At 42.3% G+C, this 23,979-nt stretch overlaps 2 protein-coding genes across 7 annotated transcripts in view; both read right to left on the reverse strand.

The window, feature by feature from the left end:
* Positions 1-341, reverse strand: part of wdr35 (WD repeat domain 35) — a 42,471-nt gene extending 42,130 nt beyond the window's left edge. For both annotated transcript variants that reach the window (XM_029730818.1, XM_029730817.1), the window contains exon 1: positions 1-341. In XM_029730818.1, coding sequence (XP_029586678.1) covers positions 1-24 — 24 coding nt within the window. In that variant the 5' untranslated portion in view covers positions 25-341.
* Positions 342-1,032: 691 nt separating this feature from the next.
* Positions 1,033-9,717, reverse strand: matn3b (matrilin 3b). Of its 5 annotated transcripts, none has more exons than XM_029730820.1 (6): positions 9,184-9,712; positions 5,859-6,428; positions 4,964-5,089; positions 4,435-4,530; positions 1,848-1,961; positions 1,033-1,639 (listed from the first exon to the last, which is right to left on the reverse strand). In XM_029730820.1, the coding sequence occupies exons 1-6, from the start codon at positions 9,437-9,439 to the stop codon at positions 1,593-1,595; spliced, it is 1,209 nt and encodes a 402-aa protein (XP_029586680.1). In that variant the 5' UTR covers positions 9,440-9,712; the 3' UTR covers positions 1,033-1,592. The 5 variants fall into 5 exon arrangements, 4 of the variants coding, with proteins under 4 accessions (XP_029586680.1, XP_029586679.1, XP_029586681.1 ...); XM_029730819.1 differs by having other exon boundaries at positions 4,435-4,533; positions 9,184-9,710; XM_029730821.1 differs by having other exon boundaries at positions 4,435-4,533; positions 9,256-9,706.
* Positions 9,718-23,979: the final 14,262 nt, after the last annotated feature.

Below are 23,979 nucleotides of genomic sequence, written 5' to 3' on the forward strand. Positions count from 1 at the left end.
CTTCTTACTGAGATAAATAAACATCGTTGTTGGCAAGTGACCCAACACACGTTCACTAGAATTTGCTTGCTAAAGCTAACGTTAGCCAGCTAGCGATGTTAGAGAGCTAACGCTAGCAATTTGCTAGCTAGGTTATGGAAATAACGTTAACTAGCTGGAGATTCAGTCACCGTTGTCAAACAGTTTACAAGCAAACTATTGTAGAATATAGCTAGCAAACTCATCGCAAGATACATTCATAGGTGAAAAAGTTTTTCTTCTCATAACTATGGGTTTCCTTCATAAACTAAATTCACAAGCCAGTTTTTTTTTGCAGCACTTCGACGTTGCTTTCATCGGTATCCCTGGTAACCACACACCGGAAAGCTTTCTTGAGGCTTCCGCTCACAACATTGTGGTAATTGTAGTCCATCATTATTTATATCTGTGTTGTGTTGTAGTCCTTTTTCGTTGCACTCCCTTCTGCATGTTTGTCTCTTTATTCCAAATGTATTATCTCCATGCACTGTTCACATTTGTGTATGTCAACACTTCTGAAATGGGAAATGCCAGAGCCATGTATTAGAATATCTACAGTATGGCTCAGTCTGGGAAATGTTTGGCATCATTATGTGCCTACTTTTTATCATCCAGCTAGACTGTAAAATTCTTTGGTCATGTATGGCTCTCAGTTGGTAGGTCATGGTGCTTGCAACACCAGGTTTGAGGGTTTGATTCACACGAGCACCCATACATGAACATGTAGTTACAACTGTATTCACTTTGGATGTAAGTTTGCAAGAATGACCTCTAAAGTTGCTTTGGATAAAAGTGTCTGCGAAATGGCATATATGAACTTGACAATCCCTTTTCAGTCTCTCCTTTTTTAGTGGGGTTAATTATTCTCAATACAAATTGTTTAGTAGCTGGTGGACTTGGAGACAGCCAGCAAAGGTATTTGTTATGTTTTTTATATTGTGCTTGACGTATATACAATACATGAATGTAGCACTTTAATCTTTATGACCAAAAATATGGACAGAAACAATGTTAATGAGATTTGTTCAAAATATGTATTTAATGTGTACATTTGTACAAATATCCAAAATAGAACACTAGAAAATAGAACAATAGAACACCATATATTGACAGAAATTACATTTCGTGTGTCTTGTCTTTCATTTATCTTGCACCACAATAAGGAAGCAAATCACTTGTCAGTGATGGAGCCTGTATTGCTTCCTCTTTATTATAGGTGATGTGGTGGACGATGGAATGATGTTAAACTGGAAAGGTGCCACCATGGGGAGACAAATATTGTGCAAAAAAAAAAGTCAACTTTGGTCTTTGTTCCTAGCTTTAAAAAATGAAATGAAATGGGGACATCTGTTGTGAGCAAATGGAACATTATTGGCCATGTCATTCAATGATAAATACATTGTTTTAGATCTAAAAACACATATATTGAAGGAGGGTATACAGTACGATAACTCCAAAATGGACTGTTGTCAATAATGACGGTCGCTAAAAGAGGAAAACTATACAGCCATTTTAGATTGAGGTTAACTGGGTGAACTCTGAATGGTCTCTTTGCAGCATCCTCTTCTTCAGAATCAACGCCTGCCTCCAAACTGGGTCACTTTCCTCGATAGGTCATCAAGTGGAAATAACAGTCAAGGAAATGACTTGTCTTCTTCAATACATACACTGAAGTGTAATAGAGAAGTGTAACAGTTCAAAGTAGACCAATATACGCATGGCCATACAACATTGCAGCTGGTGGTAGTGGCTTTGAGATCTTGTGTAAAGCCCTATATAAATACCACTCTGACCCATTATAAAAACGACCGGTGAGGTTAAAAGGATATGTTTGTTGGTCAGCTGCTTAATGGTGGATTGCATCTTCATCTGGAACGCAATCTGAGCCTCACACATACAGGCGTCTTCACTCAGCTCATTCCCGCTCATCTCATTCGCGTCCTCTGAAAAAGACATCAATGAATAAAAGTAATGAATGTAAGTTACTGCAGTTACCAATAAACAACTTATCGGTTAGCTTTTCCTGTATTATTTTGGTCGTCTAAATATGATAGGCTACTCAGAATTACGCACAGGAGGTTGGTTGAGTAGGATGGGCTCGTGGTAATGGCTGGAGCGGTATAGGTGGAATGGTCCCAAATGGTATCAAATACAGCAAACACATAGTTTCCATGTGTTTGATGCCATTCCATTTACTCCATTCCAGCATCTATTATGAGCTGTCCTCCCCTCAGCAGCCCCATGTGCTACACAGTAGCTAGAAACATAAAGTGTCACTTCTTCCACACCTAGGGATCTATTAAAATCTTTTTCCATAGTGGTAACAATGAAACTAATTGTAGTGTAGTTACAAATTGCACAATGCAATCAAATATTACAATTCCCTGTTACTATGAGGTTATTGGAGCAACGTAATGTAAAGTGTTACAACTAGTTGACCTAATGTAAAGTCAAAACTTCCAATACAGACAATGCACACAGTCAAGTGATGTCAAGTAGTTAGTTAAAGATCAGGTAAAGCTTTTTTAGATCATTGAGGGGAAGTCAATGGTAAATCAATTGGGTTTCGCAAAAGGTTAACAATCACTTCAAAGATTTAACCAAGGCAGTAGGCCAGCCATTCATTCAAGCTTTAACCAAGGCAGTAGGCCAGCCATTCATTCAAGCTTTAACCAAGGCAGTAGGGCCAGCCATTAATCCAAGCTTTAACCAAGGCAATAGGCCAGCCATTCATTCAAGCTTTAACCAAGGCAGTAGGCCAGCCATTCATTCAAGCTTTAACCAAGGCAGTAGGGCCAGCCATTAATCCAAGCTTTAACCAAGGCAGTAGGCCAGCCATTCATTCAAGCTTTAACCAAGGCAATAGGCCAGCCATTCATTCAAGCTTTAACCAAGGCAGTAGGCCAGCCATTAATTCAAGCTTTAACCAAGGCAGTAGGGCCAGCCATTCATTCAAGCTTTAACCAAGGCAGTAGGCCAGCCATTCATTCAAGCACTTGTTCATCATAACACAAACCCATCATGTGTACTTTGATTTTTCAAGGTCTCCCGTAGATGTGAAACAAACCACAGGTGACTGCATGCAATTTCAAATACCCGGGCATCAGTCCAACAAACGTATGAGGCCAAACACAAGTCAGTCGACCAGGCTCCTTTGGGTCCTTCTCCTGGATCTAGCTGGATCCAGGAGAAGGATCTAGCTCATGCTGCACCTTCCCATGCTCATCCACTTCCTTCTTCCTTATAGTGGCAGAACTTGCTCTTTAAGGCGTGAGCTATGAAGTCCACGGTGCTAAAGTTAGCCGAGTGAACGTAATGCTGGCTGTGGGGCTCAGAGGCTATCTCCAGGAGCTCGCTCTCCTCCGTTTTACCCACCACGTACATCTCCACACCTGAGGAAAGAGAGAAGGAAGACAGGACAGGACAAAGGTCACTCTTTTGACAAACTCAAAACTGTGATAGGGTGCATGATATACATGGGATTGGATGTTTAAGTATTACACAGCTATGGTAGGAGGAAACATGCATTCATATAATGAACTCAAAAAATGTACTGGATGAACAAAAAAAGAAGTGAGTCATTTTAGAGTTTGGAGTTGTCATCTTACAACTTCAGATATGTTCAACTCAATAAAATGGTGTTACATTATACTGTTTAAGAAAAAGGTCTCTCACCCTGCTCTTTAAGGTTCCTGGCATGCTCCGAGATGTCGTTTTGCAACTGTCCATCCGTCAGCACGATGGCCACCCGGGGCACTTTGGCCTGGTGCCTTCTCCCTGTGTGAAGCTCCTGTCCAGCAGGTGGAGCAGGGCCAGAACGCTCATGGACCCCATGACCCCTGAACACCTCTCACCGCCTTCTTCAAAGCCTTGGTGGTGGTTTAAGGTGAACTCGGTCCGGACTCAGCTAGTGTACTGGATCAGGCCAACCTGTACAGTGCCAGCGCCGACTCTTCACCAGCTCAAAGTTGTCCAGGCGGACGCTCTTGGAACCGTCGATAACCAAGGCAGGTCGAGAGCTCTAGCCCTGCAGCCCGGGCTACTCTGCAGCTCTGTGGGTTTTAATGCTAAATAAGCCACGCCATCGCATCACAACAAACTCACCATGTATTAGCCGTATAAGGTGAAGAGGGGACAAAGCAATGTTAGCTAGCAAAAATGGCGTAAACGCATTGGATAGTGGCATGCACAGTGCTTGACTTTGGCAGGAACACACAGGGACTGAGTTCCGGGGGCACCTTAAATGTTCCACATCATGAGTTCCTGCACCTCTTGTAGAATAATAAATATAATAGTACCAGCAGCCAGAATGACTGTGGCATCTATTTCAGTCCACTTCAAGCACTGGGCATGCATACCATAACAGCAGCACTTTGGATTTCTAGCCTATGAATTCTGAAATAAAGGTGCACCAACCGTTGGAACCTGATCCATTTTGGTTTTGGTTCTGGTTCTGGTTTTGGTTCTGGTTTTGGTTTTGGTTCTGGTTCTGGTTTTGGTTTTGCAAAGAACCTGCTGCCAAGTGTAAACATAAGACAAAATCTTTCACATTAATATTGACCTTTGTCCCTAAATAAAAGGCTTGTTTTGTTACCCTCCCATTTCTGTATTACACAATAAATACAGTAAAAATGTCCCCTACACACAAAAATATTCCGGTAACACTTTATTTGAAGGCTACCTACATAAGGACTTCATAATACATTCATAACTCATACATAACATAACACCTTCATAAGCAGTACATGAGCATTTCATAAATACTTATGTCAACAATCGTTGAACTCTGCAGTATAAGTATCACAAAAATCAACCTGTGGTTGTTGGGAAATGCTTGCTCATATATGGGTTATTCATGGGTTATGAATGTGTTATGAAGTCCTTATGTAGGTACCTATCGAGCAAAGTGCTACCCACATTCCCGATAGAGGCTTGTGGTCCTTACGTGAGCATGTTTTCTTGTCTGCATTCAGTGTATAGCCTTCTCGACACTTGCAGCCGTACGAGTTGTTGCTGTTGTTGTTGACACATATGTGGTCGCAGTCGTGTCCCAGGGCACAGGCGTCCACACCTGTAAACAAACATCCTCACAGATGATTGGTTTAGTCTGACAACATCATCACCTTGAACAGGATTAATCAGGTTAGAATTAATTCAGGTAAATTATGAATTACTTTCCAATTGGTCAATTGAGGGTTATCATATGGAATCCAAAACATTTTTTATCACTGTTTCACATTAAATGTTGAAAGAATTATTACTATTAGTCAATGTTTTTTGGGTACAGGTGCACATCACCAGTCCTCGAGAGCCGCATCTGCTGGTTTCCATTCTTGATTTTTAAACAAAACCTAGTTTAGACCTGGGAATCCAACAACTAATTTAGACCTGGGTCCTGTGTGGCTCAGTTGGTAGAGCATGGTGTTTGCAACACCAGGGTTGTGGGTTCGATTCCCATGGGGGACCGGTACAAAAAAAATAAAACATGTATGCAATGTGTGCATTCACTACTGTAAGTCGCTCTGGATAAGAGCGTCTACTAAATGAATAAAATGTAATGTAAATGAATCAAACTACTAGTTTAGACCTGGGAATCCAACAACTAGTTTAGACCTGGAATCCAACAACTAGTTTAGAACTGAACTGGGAATCCAACAGCTAGTTTAGAACTGGGAAACCAGGTATGTTTCCTGGGTGGTCAGTAACATCAGTAGGTGTCAAGGACTGAAAGAAACTAAAGCCAGCAGGACTGAGGCTCTTATTCAATTGTGCACCGCTATTATAGAAGGACTTGCAAACATGACTTATCTCTCGCCTTAGCACTAGCCTCATTCTCTTACCACACAGGGTCTCCCTGAACTTGGACGTGAGCTTCTCGATGACGCCGTAGGTCTCCACGTAGAACACGTGTTCGTCCAATGGCAGACTGGCCATGAGACGCAGGGACTTCATGTCCGCCCTGTCCACCCCGACTGCGTAGATCTCGATGCCTGCCGCCCTCGCCGCGGCGGCCACCTCCTCCACCGTGTCCTGGGGCCGCCCGTCCGTCACGATGATGGCCACCTTGGCGATGTTCTTGTTGGTTAGCCGGGCGCCCGATCCCTCGGTGAAGGTCTCCTCCATGGCCGTCTTGATGGCTAGCCCCGTCATGGTGCCAGCCGCTAAGGATTCGATGCGCGCCAACGCTGCTTTCAGGCCCGGCTTGTCGAAGTGCGTCTTGAGCAGGAACTCAATCTTCACTGTGCTAGCGTAGTTGACAACGGCCACACGTGTGGCGTCTGCACCAATCTCGAGGGTGTCGACCATGTCAGCCAAGAAGATTTTGACCTTCTCAAATTCTTGGGGGCGTACGCTACGGGAGCTGTCGATGATGAACACCAGATCTAGGGGGCGGCTTTTGCAATGGGTTTCTGCGAGGGAAAAGAACGTGACATAGGTTTTTACCACAGAGGGTGAAATGGTTTGCTCTACACACTTTGACAGGGTACTGCTAGCCAGAGTTCCTCTGTCATTATACACTGAGTGTACAAAACATTAGGAACAACTTCCTAATATTGAGTTGCACCACATTTTGCCCTGAAAACAGGCTCAATTCATCGGGGTATGGACTCTACAAGGTGTTTAAAGTGTTCTACAGAGATGCTGGCCCATGTTGACTCCAATGCTTCCCACAGTTGTGTCAAGTTGGCTGGATGTCCGTTGGGTGGTGGGCCATTCTTGATACACACTGGAAACTTTTGAGCATGGAAGAAGCCAGCATTGTTGCAGTTCTTGACACACTCAAACCGGTGCGCCTGGCACCTACTACCATACCCTGTTCAAAGGCACTTAAATATTTTGTCTTGTGCATTCACCCTCTCAATGGCACACATACACAATCCATATCTCAAAATCATCTACACTGATTGAAGTGGGTTTAACAAGTGACATCAATAACGATTTATAGCTTTCACCTGGATTCACCTTGTCAGTCTATGTCGTGGAAAGAGCAGGTGTTCCTAATGTTTTGTACATTCAGTAGATATCAAACACATTCAGGTTTCACATTCAGGCCTGGAGTTGCTTAATAAGGTTTTAGCAAGTCACCTTGACATGTTCTACTATTTAAAAAAAGATTGGATGGGATAGTTAGTTTTTAAGCGTGCAATCGTGCATGCTTCTTTACACACAGCAATGATATGCTACAAAATAAAGCAGTAAAAATAAAAGTGTAAAGGAATCTGAAGTAATAAAGGAATCTGAAGTAAAGTGGATTAGGATTGGATACGAGATTAAACAAAGCTTTGTTTCTGACCTTTTCTGAGGGAAGTAAACATGGTAACTTGGGTCGGCAGATAGCCTAGCGGTTACAGCATTGAGCCAGTAACCGAAAGGTTGCAGGGTTGAATCCCCAAGCTGACAAAGTAAAAAAAAAAATAAATCTGTCTTTCTATTGTTCCCCGGGTAGGCTGTCATTGTAAATAAAAATGTGTTCTTAACTGACTTACCTAGCTAAATAAAGGTACAATTTCAACTTGGAAATCAGTTCAATTCATCCAATGTAGTATAGTAAGCACATGTTTATCCTATTTCTCTCAAGATTCACCTGCAGAGGAAATAAATAAAAAAAATAGTGACTTTTATCACAGCACCTGCTCAATCATTGAACAAGATAAGAGATTGGAAAAAGAAAGGGGCACCAACAGAAGGGAGGGGTGGGGGTGTCCGATTTGACATTTTTTTCTTCTTATACCTGTGACAGCACTGATGATGGGGGTGTGGGTGCAGGTCGAAGGGGTGGTGCAGTGAGCTGGAGGTACATGACTGGTGGCCATTATCCTGTGTGGCTGCTGGTACTAGTGATTATTGCCATGTGCTTTGGGGCCACCACGAGGGAGGAAGATGCAGGTTATTGTTTTTGGTTGCCTCCAGCGCCTATGGCTTACATGGTGATGACGTGAAGTACAAAATAAACGCGTATAGCCTTAAGCATCAGTAAGAGGCTGTCTGCTAGCCTTAAGAATCGGTCCTGTCTGCTAGCCTTAAGAATCGGTCCTGTCTGCTAGCCTTAAGAACCGGTCCTGTCTGCTAGCCTTAAGAACCGGTCCTGTCTGCTAGCCTTAAGAATCGGTCCTGTCTGCTAGCCTTAAGAATCAGTCCTGTCTGCTAGCCTTAAGAATTGGTCCTGTCTGCTAGCCTTAAGAACCGGTCCTGTCTGCTAGCCTTAAGAATCGGTCCTGTCTGCTAGCCTTAAGAATCGGTCCTGTCTGCTAGCCTTAAGAACCGGTCCTGTCTGCTAGCCTTAAGAATCGGTCCTGTCTGCTAGCCTTAAGAACCGGTCCTGTCTGCTAGCCTTAAGAATCGGTCCTGTCTGCTAGCCTTAAGAATCGGTCCTGTCTGCTAGCCTTAAGAATCGGTCCTGTCTGCTAGCCTTAAGAATCGGTCCTGTCTGCTAGCCTTAAGAATCGGTCCTGTCTGCTAGCCTTAAAAATCGGTCCTGTCTGCTAGCCTTAAGAATCGGTCCTGTCTGCTAGCCTTAAGAACCGGTCCTGTCTGCTAGCCTTAAGAATCAGTCCTGTCTGCTAGCCTTAAGAACCGGTCCTGTCTGCTACCAATTGAGTATAGATGCAAAAAAGCTGATGAAAAATACAAAATAAAGATGAAAAATAAAATTTCTACAGTAGTAACCGACATCATACAGTATCTTGTTTTCCATTTCTGACAATGTAACTTTAATGGGTTCTGAACTTTTAAATATAACAGCCGGAAGGTTTAATTTAGCCCAAAGGACTGAGTAAGTTAGCCTACACATTGACAGTCCTTCCTTCAGTGTGCTATTTGGTAACATTTTCCTACTAATGAATTTCTAAATGTATGTTATTGTCTGACAAGATAAGAATGTATATTTACAGTATCAAATCATTTACAGAATTCTTTATTCTGTAATTCCAGACGACTGGCCAATACAGGAGATTTGATTACATTCGAAACTTTAATGCACATCATACATGGACGTCAATGCCAAATTATCTCAAATTTAAATATACCATACTCTCAAATATAATTGAATATAAACAGCAATCTGCGCGGACTATTCCAAATATCGGCTACCGCTGTCTGCGCACTATAGACAGAAAGCATAGGCCTCTCTACAGAATAATGGACAATGCATGAAAATGAACCAACCTCCCAAATCAATAGTTCTTTGATTCTGAGATAACTGAGCTGGTTGCTGAACATTCCCAATATGTTGCTGACCTTGCTGAACACTCTGAAATGGTTGTTGCTGTTGGAAGCTCCGCTGAAACGTTTGCCGTGGCACGATAGGGCTGTCTGCCTGATGCTGCCGAGGATGGTATCCTCCAAAAGGTCGGTATGTTGCTTGGACTTCCAGGGCAAGGAAGGAAATGCAAAAGACGAGTCCTCCGATTAACGATGTCATCCTGTGGCAGGCAGTTGGTTCTTTTAATAGGTCCGTATCAAGAGGCAATTCATAACACTAAACCACGAGTACAATCATTTGGTCTCTGGGGGCATATTTAAGCATCTCCGGCCGACACACGTGGGAGAAAGTTGTCCAATCGAAAATTAGACGTGGGAAGAAAAGATCACAGTTCGGTGTTGGTTCGGGGGCAGGTGTGTGACCTGCTTTACGCACCGTGGTACCGTGGCTTTACGCACCGTGGACTAGGCAAACGACGTGATGGGGTTGGAGAGGATGCAATTTTGTTTTCCATTGTTCATGCAAACTGCGACCCCGAGCGTCACATACAATCACATGCAAGCTTATTCGTGAGATCAGTTTTATTCTCAACTTGATATGCATAAATTATTTTTATTAGAACAAATAAAACTAAAACACATCTAGTATATCTACAATTGATGTATAATAATATTCGTTTTAGTATATTGGTCTTTCAGCTTTATATTACAGGTTATTAAAACCGACAGTTGTAATTAAAAACTGAAATACTTTGCCATTACAATAAAAATAACTTGTATTTTTAAAACGCTATAAATGTATTTGCTGACATGTTTCAATTGTTAATGAATATTATTAGTGAAAATCATCGAACAAACTTGTTCACAAAAATAGAAGCCACTGGAATTTGGTTAAATTGGTAAAAAGATAAAGAGTAAAATCATTAGTTGGACATAACAAATGTATTCTGGCCAAAACTGTACCTCTGAAATGCTTGTGCTCATATTAAAACAACTGTATAATTTTACTTTGTTAATGGAAAATCCTGAACCAAATTCAAATAATCTTTCCATAATGCATATTATTTATTTTAGGAGAAAGCAAGACGGTAGAGGTGTGCAGGGATGAGGATCGTAGGGAGGACAAAGTTACAAGGCTGCTCTTGAATTATTATTGAAATGTGTTGCGCTTTCTGGCACTGCCATAGCATCATCCACTGACTGACTAGCTGGCTGCAACCTGGTCTCTGAGAATTTCGTATTATTCTTTACTTTAATCTGGGAAACTCAATTTATTTTGTATGTTATGTTTCATATGGTATGTATTAATTTGTTGTTATCCATCACCAATTTCTTATGATATGTTAATAATTATGATTCGTCTTATATGTTAAGAATTTGCAAAACAGAATATGTTACGAATTCTAGCTAGGTGGCTTATGTTAGCTAGTTGGCTAAGGGTTAGGGTTAAGATTAGGGTTAGCTAAAAGAGTTAGGTTTCAGCTAACATGCTAAGTAGTTGCAAAGTATCTAAAATGTAGTAAGTAGTTAAGAAGTTGATAATTAGCTAAAATGCTAAAGTTGTCCGTTATGAGATTCAAACTCACAGCCTTTGGGTTGCTAGACATTCGCATTATACACCTACCCATCTACCCCAACCAACCACTCTTCTTTCATTTTTTGCCTTAAGTAACCATCTGTCTTATGTAACCATACCAAACATAACATATCATACTCATTTGAGTGTCCCAGATATACATGTAAAATGTTATGTCAAGTCTATGAGACCAGGCTGCCCAAGTGGTCGCATTTGAGCCCTGCAGGTCTGATCTGTGTTCATACAGGGAGGAAGTGTATCAGTGGTGACACAATGTGGACCAACTGGTTCCTACACCACGACTCTCACACGGTGAGCCGAACAAGGGAGAAGGTGGGCAGAGCCAAGCACAAGGAAGTCAGATTCTATTGGCCTGTTTCAGCATGTATTTGCATATTTCCCTTATGGAATGGCTACTCTCTGAAGTTAACTCGGATTATCCTTTTTAACAACTTCATTTTTAGAAAGGTTGGCAATGAGTCAAATGTACCAAACTTGGTGTACTCAGTTGGAAACAGATGGAGGATGGAGACAGGAAAGAGAGCAGAGCTCAACACAGAGGGGACAAATAGATCACAACTGTAAAATTGTGTGTGTGTGTATGTGTGTGTGTGTGTGTGTGTGTGTGTGTGTGTGTGTGTGTGTGTGTGTGTGTGTGTGTGTGTGTGTGTGTGTGTGTGTGTGTGTGTGTGTCTGTGTGTGTGTGTGTGTGAGAGAGAGAGTTTCTGGTGTGCGTGTCTGTTTGTGTAACACCAGAGTAATACACTATATCCATGTGCTGTACTTACATAGAACGCTTTAGTTAGACAGGGTTGGGTTGTAACAGTATCTATTCTGGAGACATACAATCACATTGAACAGATAAAAAAGATCTTATAGAAAAGTCTTAATTTGTCACTATGTCACGTCCTGGCCAGTATAAGGGTTAATTGGTATTGTAGTTTGGTCAGGACGTGGCAGAGGGTATTCGTTTTATGGTATTCGGGGTGGTGTGTTTGTTGTAGGGGATTTGATTTGTGTATTCCGGGGTTTTTGGGCACTGTTCCTTGTTATGTATGTCTATGATTGATCTAGCTGTTGTATATCTATGTGTGGTCAATTGGGGTTGGGACTCTCAATTGAAGGCAGGTGTTGTCATTTGCCTTTGATTGAGAGTCCCATATATTAGGGTGTGTTTGTATGTGTCTTTTGTGGGAGATTGTTGTGTGCACTGCGTTTGTTTGAGCCTGCCACACTGTTGCCGTTGTGAGTATTGTTTATTGTTTTGCTTTTTCTTCAAGTGGATACCTTACCTGTTTTTATCAGGAATAAACATGTGTCCACAATCCTGCTGCATTTTGGTCCTCCTTTCCTCAACACAACGAAATACGTGACACACTAACTGTTTAAAAGGAGGAGTACATGGTAAGAAAGAAGGTAGGTAGATAATATGATGAAGTCAGTCCCTCCAGGAATTTGCTGAATGTTTTTGTTATAGTTAGGGGCAAAAATGCTTGATTTTGCAGCAACCTTTCTTACATTTTGCATGGCAACTTGCAAAGATTGTTGTCCAATTTGTACAGTAATAGTGCTTTGAATTGTAATGTATTTCCCGGTCCTTCTAGGGCTTTTGTATAAATGGATTGGATAGAATGTAGACCAGCACGTTTCTAGGCTGCTGTGTTCCAGAGAGAGAGAGAGAGAGAGAGGAAATACATTTTAATTTAGTTTAGAGTGAAGTTGGCTAATCTGACATTTACACAACAATAGCACACTAAAAATGATGTTCATTCTTATACAGTTGATATTTTTGAACTTATTTTACTTTCTTCTGCATATTTATTCTGTGCAGGCTACTAAAATAAGAGAGAGGAGGGGACTACTGACTCTTAAACAAGTCTCTCTGTGAAGGGGACCACTTCTTCTAAAATGAGTGTCTTTGGGGAGAGAGAGGAGGGGACCACTGCCTCTAAAATGAGTGTCTTTGGGGAGAGAGAGGAGGGGACCACTGCCTCTAAAATGAGTGTCTGGGGAGAGAGAGGAGGGGACCACTGCCTCTAAAATGAGTGTATTTAGGGAGAGAGAGGAGGGGACCACTGCCTCTAAAATGAGTGTCTTTCGGAGAGAGAGGAGGAGACCACTGCCTCTAAAATGAGTGTCTTTGGGGAGAGAGAGGAGTGGACCACTGCCTCTAAAATGAGTGTCTTTGGGGAGAGAGAGGAGTGGACCCCTGCCTCTAAAATGAGTCTTTGGGGAGAGAGAGGAGAGGACCACTGCCTCCAAAATGAGTGTCTTTGGGGAGAGAGAGGAGATGACCACTGCCTCTAAAATGAGTCTTTGGGGAGAGAGAGGAGAGGACCACTGCCTCTAAAATGAGTGTCTTTGGGGAGAGAGAGGAAGGGACCACTGCCTCTAAAAATAGAACGACCTGTACATTGAAGCTTTAGGCTGAGAGATTTCTTTTGTATTGTTAGGAAATTTCCTGTGCTGAAATGTATCCACATAAAGTGCTCAGCCAATTTTACTCAATGGGGAACAAATCACTGATCAAAGGTGTTTTGGTGTTGTGCTGAAGCAAAAATTCATCAGGAGAGACCAGACTCCCTTGTACCCAGCTATGTATCCGTGAAGAGTGAACAGTCTATGGGGAAACCATTAACCTTCAGTGTTGGAGACTTCTCTACTAAACAAGGGTAAGACCTGAAGGGTCCGGGTCTCTTGGTATTGACGTGTATAATAACAATAGGAGGCTGCTGAGAGATGGACGGATCATAATAATGTTACTACGAGCCCGTCCTCCCCAGTTAAGGTACCAGTGGGCCGCCTGTGGTATTGACATGTATAATTTCGAGAAGCAGGTAGCCTAGTGGTTAGAGCTTTGGGCCAGTAATCAAAAGGTTGCTGGATCGAATCCCTGAGGTTACAAGTTAAAAATATTTTGTTCTGCCCCTGAACAAGGCAGTTAACCCAGTGTTCCCTAGTAGGCTGTCATTGTAAACAAGAATTTGTTCTGACTTGCCTAGTTAAATAAAGGTTAAATAATATACATATATAGGGAACTGATGTTGCATGGTAAGAACTTGGTCTTATTGAAAATAAAAAGCACTGTCAAAGAAAAACAACACTCAGAATTAAAACTGAAAGAGCGACTTTGTCACATCCTGACCCTTGTAAGATGTCATTTTCTATAGTAGAGTAGGTCAGGGCGTGACAGGGGGTGTTTTGGGGTGGTTTTCTATATTTGCTTAATTCTAAGCTTCTATTTCTATGTTTTTTTGGGGGGGGTTGATCTCCAATTGGAGGCAGCTGGTCCTCATTGCCTCTAATTGGAGATCATATTTAAGTAGTTTTTTTTTCCCACCTGTGTTTGTGGGCAGTTGCATTTTGTTTAGTCTCTGTACCTGACAGAACTGTATGTTGATCGTTTGTTATTTTGTCATTAGTGTTTTTAAGTTAATAAATGTCATAATGAGCACTCAACACGCTGCGCTTTGGTCCCCTCTATACGACGCCCGTTACAGACTTTGGTATTTTATTATATATTTCCAGTGGTCAGTCTTCCCAAAGTCATACAACAGACCTGGACTTGATATTCCTCATGGGGCGGCAGGTAGCCTAGTGGACTAGTAACTGAAAGGTTGCAAGATCAAATCTTGGAGCTGACAAGGTAAAAATCTGTCATTCTGCCCCTGAACAAGGCAGTTAACCCACTATTCCTAGGTCATCATTGAAAATAAGAATTTGTTCTTAACTGACTTGCCTAGTTAAGTAAAGGTGAAATAAAAAAAGTATCAGTGAGCTGTCTTACATAGAAATAGAATTGAACTGAAATCTTTAGTCTGAATTCCCAATGGGTTTTCCTAAACGTAAAAACTGCTGAAAAGAAGGCCAAATATGATTTTAATTAACATGTTTTTGTATTGGTTGGATTCAGTTGCTTGTGCAGAATGAATTACACCTAAATGTAAAAAAAAAAATGAACAGTTATCTTAACATCTCTTTCTCAGCCAGTTGAAGAGACTGTCATCACTTTAGTGAAGAAAGAACTGAAGAGTTTCAAGAGGATTCTGAGTCCAGATCTCCCAGAATGCTTAGAGTCAGAGAGAGGATGAGGAAGTGGTGGATGCTGAAGATGAGAAGCAGGTCCAGAGAGGGGGATCACACTTCACTTCCTGAGGAACATAAAACAGAAGTCTGTTTGATTTTTTTTATACACGATTTTGTCTTTAGATGTACTTCTTGACAACATAAACTCAAATCCAACCTGAAGAAGAAGTTTCAGTGTGTGTTTGAAGGAATAGCTGTCCAAGGAAGCCTTCTCAATAAGATCTTTACAGAGCTGTACATCACAGAGGGTGGAAGTGGAGAGGTCAGTAATGAACATGAGGTGAGACAGATTGAGATGGCATGCAAAAACCAAACTACGCAAGAGACGCCAATCAAATGCAATGACATCTTCAAGCCTTTACCTGGACAAGACAACCCTATCAGAACTGTGCTGACAAAGGAAGTCACTGGCATTGGAATACAGTCTCTGCGCAGAAGTTCATTCTGGACTGGGCCGAAGGAAGAGCTAATCAGGTTTCCGGTCACAACTTGCAGACTTGTTTACGCTGTTGTGCGTTTTTGTTGCCGTTTTTACTTTGCTACCTGACGGTTTTTACTTTTTCATTACCGTATATTTTTACTTTTTCCCTCACTCAACTTTTTTTTTCATTCAACTTTCCTACCCCGGAGGTTTTATCTGGACATGGTTCGTCAGGACTTCAAACAGCCGAAGCTAAGTAACATTAACATGATGCCTTCTAATTGCAGTCGTTGTACTCATAATATACAGGAGAACGATCGCCTTACGGCAAGGATAGCTGTGCTGCAAGCCCAGCTTCAGACGCAATCGTTAGGCAAGGGTCATTTCAGTGTAGGAAAGGATGAAACAGCGTCTGTGCCACCAGCAAGTACAGATAGTAACGTTAGTATAAACCCCCTCGCACGGTCCCCGCAGCCGGACATCTTTCTCATGGCTTCTGGAGGGAAACGCTGTAGGAATGCTCAACCGGTGTCGCTTATTCAGCCGACAGAAACTTTCAACCGGTTCTCCCCGTTAAGCGAGTCGGAGTCGGAGGCCGAGACTTCTCTGGTCTCTGCTCCTCCCGTTGTGGGGTCTGAGACGCCGACGGCTCCCACCATTAGCTCTGACAAATTGAAAACCCTAGTCATTGGCGACTCCATTACCCGCAGTATTAGACTTAAAACTAATCATCCAGCGATCATACACTGTTTACCAGGGGGCAGGGCTACCGACGTTAAGGCTAATCTAAAGACGGTGCTGGCTAAAGCTAAAACTGGCGAGTGTAGAGAGTATAGAGATATTGTTATCCACGTCGGCACCAACGATGTTAGGATGAAACAGTCAGAGGTCACCAAGCGCAATATAGCTTCAGCGTGTAAATCAGCTAGAAAGATGTGTCGGCATCGAGTAATTGTCTCTGGCCCCCTCCCAGTTAGGGGGAGTGATGAGCTCTACAGCAGAGTCTCACAACTCAATCGCTGGATGAAAACTGTTTTCTGCCCCTCCCAAAAGATAGAATTTGTAGATAACTGGCCCTCTTTCTGGGATTCACCCACAAACAGGACCAAGCCTGGCCTGCTGAGGAGTGACGGACTCCATCCTAGCTGGAGGGGTGCTCTCATCTTATCTACGAACATAGACAGGGCTCTAACTCCTCTAGCTCCACAATGAAATAGGGTGCAGGCCAGGCAACAGGCTGTTAGCCAGCCTGCCAGCTTAGTGGAGTCTGCCACGAGCACAGTTAGCGTAGTCAGCTCAGCTTTCCCCATTGAGACCGTGTCTGTGCCTCGATCTTGGTTGGGCAAAATTAAAAATGGCGGTGTTCGCTTCAGTAATCTTACTAGTATAAAGACCTCCTCCATTCCTGCCATTATTGAAAGAGATTGTGATACTTCACATCTCAAAATTGGGTTACTTAATGTTAGATCCCTCACTTCCAAGGCAGTTATAGTCAATGAACTAATCACTGATCATAATCTTGATGTGATTGGCCTGACTGAAACATGGCTTAAGCCTGATGAATTTACTGTGTTAAATGAGGCCTCACCCCCTGGTTACACTAGTGACCAAACCCCCCGTGCATCCGGCAAAGGCGGAGGTGTTGCTAACATTTACGATAGCAAATTTCAATTTACAAAAAAAAAAACAATGACGTTTTCGTCTTTTGAGCTTCTAGTCATGAAATCTATGCAGCCTACTCAATCACTTTTTATAGCTACTGTTTACAGGCCTCCTGGGCCATATGCAGTGTTCCTTACTGAGTTCCCTGAATTCCTATCGGATCTTGTAGTCATAGCAGATAATATTCTAATTTTTGGTGACTTTAACATTCACATGGAAAAGTCCACAGACCCACTCCAAAAGGCTTTCGGAGCCATCATCGACTCAGTGGGTTTTGTCCAACATGTCTCTGGACCTACTCACTGCCACAGTCATACTCTGGACCTAGTTTTGTCCCATGGAATAAATGTTGTGGATCTTAATGTTTTTCCTCATAATCCTGGATTATCGGACCACCATTTTATTGCGTTTACAATTGCGACAAATAATCTGCTCAGACCCCAACCAAGGAAGATTAAAAGTCGTGCTATAAATTCTCAGACAACCCAAAGATTCCTTGATGCCCTTCCAGACTCCCTCTGCCTACCCAAGGACGTCAGAGGACAAGAATCAGTTAACCACCTAACCGAGGAACTCAATTCAACCTTGCGCAATACCCTAGATGCAGTTGCACCCCTAAAAATTAAAAACATCTGTCATAAGAAACTAGCTCCCTGGTATACAGAAAATACACGAGCTCTGAAGCAAGCTTCCAGAAAATTGGAACGGAAATGGCGCCACACTAAACTGGAAGTCTTCCGACTAGCTTGGAAAGACAGTACCGTGCAGTATCGAAGAGCCCTCACTGCTGCACGATCATCCTATTTTTCCAACTTAATTGAGGAAAATAAGAACAATCCAAAATTTCTTTTTGACACTGTCGCAAAGCTAACTAAAAAGCAGCATTCGCAAATGGAGGATGGCTTTCACTTCAGCAGTAATAAATTTATGAACTTTTTTGAGGAAAAGATCATGATCATTAGAAAGCAAATTACGGACTCCTCTTTAAATCTGGGTATTCCTCCAGGGCTTCATTGTCCAGAGTCTGCACAACTCTGCCAGGACCTTGGCTCAAGGGAGATACTAAAGTGTTTTAGTACTATATCTCTTGACACAATGATGAAAATAATCATGGCCTCCAAACCCTCAAGCTGCATACTGGACCCTATTCCAACTAAACTACTGAAAGAGCTGCTTCCTGTGCTTGGCCCTCCTATGTTGAACATAATAAACGGCTCTCTATCCACCGGATGTGTACCAAGCTCACTAAAAGTGGCAGTAATAAAGCCTCTCTTGAAAAAGCCGAATCTTGACCCAGAAATTATAAAAAACTATCGGCCTATATCGAATCTTCCATTCCTCTCAAAAATTTTAGAAAAAGTTGTTGCGCAGCAACTCACTGCCTTCCTGAAGACAAACAATGTATACGAAACGCTTCAGTCTGGTTTTAGACCCCATCATAGCACTGAGACTGCACTTGTGAAGGTGGTAAATGACCTTTTAATGACGTCAGACCGAGGCTCTGCATCTGTCCTCATGCTCCTAGATCTTAGTGCCGCTTTTGATACCATCGATCACCACATTCTTTTGGAGAGATTGGAAACCCAAATTGGTCTACATGGACAAGTTCTGGCCTGGTTTAGATCTTATCTGTCGGAAAGATATCAGTTTGTCTCTGTGAATGGTTCGTCCTCTGACAAATCAATTGTAAATTTCGGTGTTCCTCAAGGTTCCGTTCTAGGACCACTATTGTTTTCACTATATATTTTACCTCTTGGGGATGTCATTCGAAAACATAATGTTAAATTTCACTGCTATGCGGACGACACACAGCTGTACATTTCAATGAAACATGGTGAAGCCCCAAAATTGCTCTCGCTAGAAGCCTGTGTTTCAGACATAAGGAAGTGGATGGCTGCAAATTTTCTACTTTTAAACTCGGACAAAACAGAGATGCTTGTCCTAGGTCCCAAGAAACAAAGAGATCTTCTGTTGAATCTGACAATTAATCTGGATGGTTGTACAGTCGTCTCAAATAAAACTGTGAAGGACCTCGGCGTTACTCTGGACCCTGATCTCTCTTTTGAAGAACATATCAAGACTGCTTCAAGGACAGCTTTTTTCCATCTACGTAACATTGCAAAAATCAGAAACTTTCTGTCCAAAAATGACGCAGAAAAATTAATCCATGCTTTTGTTACTTCTAGGCTCGACTACTGCAATGCTCTACTTTCCGGCTACCCGGATAAAGCACTAAACAAACTTCAGTTAGTGCTAAATACGGCTGCTAGAATCCTGACTAGAACCAAAAAATTTGATCATATTACTCCAGTGCTAGCTTCCCTACACTGGCTTCCTGTTAAGGCAAGGGCTGATTTCAAGGTTTTACTGCTAACCTACAAAGCATTACATGGGCTTGCTCCTACCTATCTTTCCGATTTGGTCCTGCCGTACATACCTACACGTACGCTACGGTCACAAGACGCAGGCCTCCTAATTGTCCCTAGAATTTCTAAGCAAACGGCTGGAGGTAGGGCTTTCTCCTATAGAGCTCCATTTTTATGGAATGGTCTGCCTACCCATGTGAGAGACACAGACTCAGTCTCAACCTTTAAGTCTTTACTGAAGACTTATCTCTTCAGTAGGTCCTATGATTAAGTATAGTCTGGCCCAGGAGTGTGAAGGTGAACGGAAAGGCTGGAGCAACGAACCGCCCTTGCTGTCTCTGCCTTGTCGGTTCCCCTCTTCCCACTGGGATTCTCTGCCTCTAACCCTTTTACAGGGGCTGAGTCACTGACTTACTGGTGTTCTTCCATGCCGTCCATGGGAGGGGTGCGTCACTTGAGTAGGTTGAGCCACTGACGTGGTCTTCCTGTCTGGGTTGGCGCCCCCCCCTTGGGTTGTGCCGTGGCGGACATCTTTGTGGGCTATACTCGGCCTTGTCTTCGGACAGTAAGTTGGTGGTTGTAGATATCCCTCTAGTGGTGTGGGGGCTGTGCTTTGGCAAAGTGGGTGGGGTTATATCCTGCCTGTTTGGCCCTGTCCGGGGGTATCATCGGATGGGGCCACAGTGTCTTCTGATCCCTCCTGTCTCAGCCTCCAGTATTTATGCTGCAGTAGTTTATGTGTCGGGGGGCTAGGGTCAGTCTGTTACATCTGGAGTATTCTCTTGTCTTATCCGGTGTCCTGTGTGAATGTAAATATGCTCTCTCTAATTCTCTCTTTCTTTCTTTCTTTCTTTCTCTCGGAGGACCTGAGCCCTAGGACTACCTGGCATGATGACTCCTTGCTGTCCCCAGTCCACCTGGCCATGCTGCTGCTCCAGTTTCAACTGTTCTGCCTGCGGCTACGGAACCCTGACCTGTTCACCGGACGTGCTTGTTGCACCCTCGACAATTACTATGATTATTATTATTTGACCATGCTGGTCATTTACGAACATTTTAACATCTTGACCATGTTCTGTTATAATATCCACCCGGCACAGCCAGAAGAGGACTGGCCACCCCTCATAGCCTGGTTCCTCTCTAGGTTTCTTCCTAGGTTTTTGGCCTTTCTCAGGAGTTTTTCCTAGGGAGTTTTTCCCAGCCACCGTGCTTCTTTCACATGCATTGCTTGCTGTTTGGGGTTTTAGGCTGGGTTTCTGTACAGCACTTTGAGATTTCAGCTGATGTACGAAGGGCTATATAAATAAATTTGATTTGATTTGATTTGATTTGATTTGATTTGATATCCACTTCCTGTTCGGGAGCTGAACATGATGATAGAGAAAAAAACACAGTTTGATTCAAGTTGTGGAAAACTGTTTTGTGTACGTGAAGCATTCTGGAATCTCCAACTTTGACAAGTACAAAGTTATGTTTGTCCTTGATGGTCTGGATGAGTGCTGACTGCCCCTAGACTTCAAGAAAAACGATAGCTGCTGTAATGTCACACAGTAAACCTCAGTGGACATGTTGCTGACAAACCTCATCAAGGGGAATCTGCTCCCCTCTGCTCTCCTCTGGATAACTTCCTGACCTGCAGCAGCCAATCAGATCCCTTCAGAGTATTTGGACCAGGTGACAGAGGTACAAGGTTTCAACGACCCACAAAAGGAGGAGTACTTCAAGAATAGAATCAGCAATGAGAACCTGGCCAGCAGAATCATCACACACATTAAGTCATCAAGGAGACTCTACATCATGTGCCACATATCAGTCTTCAGTGTGACTTTAGCCAGTGTTCTAGAGAAACTGTTGGTTGAAACAGAGGGTGGAGAGATGACCAAGACTCTGACACAAATGTACTCACACCTCCTGGTATTTCAGACCAAACAGAGGAGTAAAGTAAAGTTTTACTTTATCGTGTTCAACACTGTACACAAAGTTAGAATCATAGGATAAATAAAGGGGGCATAAAAGCAGACAATGAAAGCTCTTACGATATTCAATGATGACATTTCTCTACAACAGGCTAAAGGCTACATATGCACCAGTAAGACAGAACAGGTGGCTAAGTTAGGAGAGGAAAAGGGACTATATTATTAGGGTGAGGCACATGGGCCACTAGACAACATACACTTAGTTTTACTTTCTTACCTACAATATACATATCTCCCTGGCATATTACATCATTTATGCAGCAGCTTCCAAGACATTTATGGACTCACCTTATTGTGCTGTGCTGACTTGAACAGGAAGGTGGGAACATTTTGTCATCAAACTTTGTCATCAAAGTCTGGCATTCTCTGGCTTGATGGTGCTTTCAAGACAACTGGGAACTCTGAAAAAAACATGGTTGAATCATGATGTCATTGATCTTCAGTTTGGAGCTCTAGGAGGAGGCCCGAGTTCCCAACTTGGAATTCTGAGTTGAATGACTGTTCAAAATGTATTTCCCCAGTTGGAGCTCGTTTTTTCCCGACTTCCCAGTTGTCTTGAACTCATTGAAGTCAAGTTTTCGCAGTTCTGAGTTAACAATTGTTTTGAGCGGGGCACAACTCATCCTTCAATGACAGCATGGCCAATGTTGAATGTTTATTATTTAAAACTTGGAAAAGAACCCCTTAAAACCTCTACGGGATCGGTGTCCCCTCCCATGGGACGTTTAACGTGCGCTAATGTGATTAGCATGACGTTGTAAGTAACAAGACCATTTCCCAGGACATAGACATGTCTTATATGGGCAGAAAGCTTAAATTCTTGTTAAACTAACTGCACTCTCCAATTTACAGTAGCTCTTACACAGTGGTGGAAAAAGTACCCAATTGTCATACTTGAGTGAAAGTAAAGATACCTTAATAGAAAATGACTCAAGTAAAAGTGAAAGTCCCGCAGTAAAATTCTACTTGAATAAAAGTCTAAAAGCATTTGGTTTTAAATATACTTGAGTATCAAAAGTAAAAGTATAAATAATTTCAAATTCCTTATATTAAATAAAGCAGACGGCTCCATTTACATATATATATTTTTTAACGAGTTGCCAGGGGCAATCGCCAACACAAAGAAATAATTTAAAAATGAAGCATTTGTTTAGTGAGTCCGCCAGATCAGAGGCAGTAGGGATGACCAGAGATGTTCTCTTGATAAGTGTTTGAATCAGACCATTTTACTGTCCTGCTAAGCACCTGCTATTACAGTGAAATAATACCATGCTATTGTTTGAGGAGCGTGCACAGTTATGTACTTGAAAATGTATCAATAAACCAATTAGGCACAATTGGGCAGATATTTTTAACAGTAATGAAATGATTCATTGGATCAGTCTAAAATGTTGCACATACACTGCTGCCATCTAGTGGCCAGAATCTACATTGTGCCTGAACTGCAATAATAAATTGTGGCCTTTCTCTTGCATTTCAAAGATGATATAGCAAATGATATTCAAAGTGTTTCCTTTCAAATGGAATCAAGAATATGCATATCCTTGCTTCAGGTCTTGAGCTACAGGCAGTTAGGTTTGGGTATGTCATTTTAGGCGAAAATTTAAAAGAAGGGTCAGATCCTTAAGAGGTTTTAACCCCAGATTTGGGACCACACCGCCACTTCACTGAATAGCAGGCTACTGATTACATTGCAACGCTTGCAGTTGGCCACTGTCAATGATCCTTCCAAACCACTCATTGTTGAATTTGCGATTTACATTTAAGTCATTTAGCAGACGCTCTTATCCAGAGCGACTTACAGTAGAGTGCATACATTTTATTACATTTCAAATACTGGTCCCCCGTGGGAATCGAACCCACAACCCTGGCATTGCAAGCACCATGCACTACCAACTGAGCTACATAAGGGACGATTTCCAACTTGTTGTGTAATGTTTATAGTTTTTTCTATATTTTCTCTTCATTCTTTCTCTTCGTATGACAAGGATTATTGATGACTGCTAGCTAAGATTTTGAAAGTAGGATATTGACATGATCAGTCCAATCAAAGCTACTGTACATATAATGTGATTTGACATCATTTTATCTGTGGCAAATGACCTTGAGCCTTCTTGGATGGGCACTTCTACTGTAACTCTATGGCAGCACCGAAGGGGCTAGAATTTTCTAGCTCTGCCCTTAGACTTGGAGATGACGTGGTGTCCCCATAAGTGACAGAACACTGAGCCAATCACAGTGCAATGCTCTGTATTTTCTGCTGGCTTGCCCCACCACCACAGAAAGGACTGAGCTAGGCTGAGACATCCGCATTTTGGAGCTGCCTTACTGAGGAAAAAAAAATAGAGACCATGTTTGTATGCAGCTTTATTAACTCAATTATATTAATCATCATTGTTTGCAAACTAATACGTGACACGTATTAGTGACAAAATAACATGCAAAACAGGCAAGCCCCAAAACAAAAAAATTTTTTGTTTATTTTTTTGCAAAAATCTGGGGCTCAAAACAGAGCACCACCTGCCCCTAATGACGGGTCGCCACTGATGATAATGCACGGCCCCATGTCACAAGGATTTGTACACAATTCCTGAAAGCTGAAAATGTGGCAGTTCTTCCATTGCCTGCATACTCACAAGACATGTCAGCCATTGAACATGTTTGGGATGCTCT

The sequence above is a fragment of the Salmo trutta genome, chromosome 33 (assembly GCF_901001165.1).
Source record: "Salmo trutta chromosome 33, fSalTru1.1, whole genome shotgun sequence".
Taxonomy (NCBI): Eukaryota; Metazoa; Chordata; class Actinopteri; order Salmoniformes; family Salmonidae; genus Salmo; species Salmo trutta.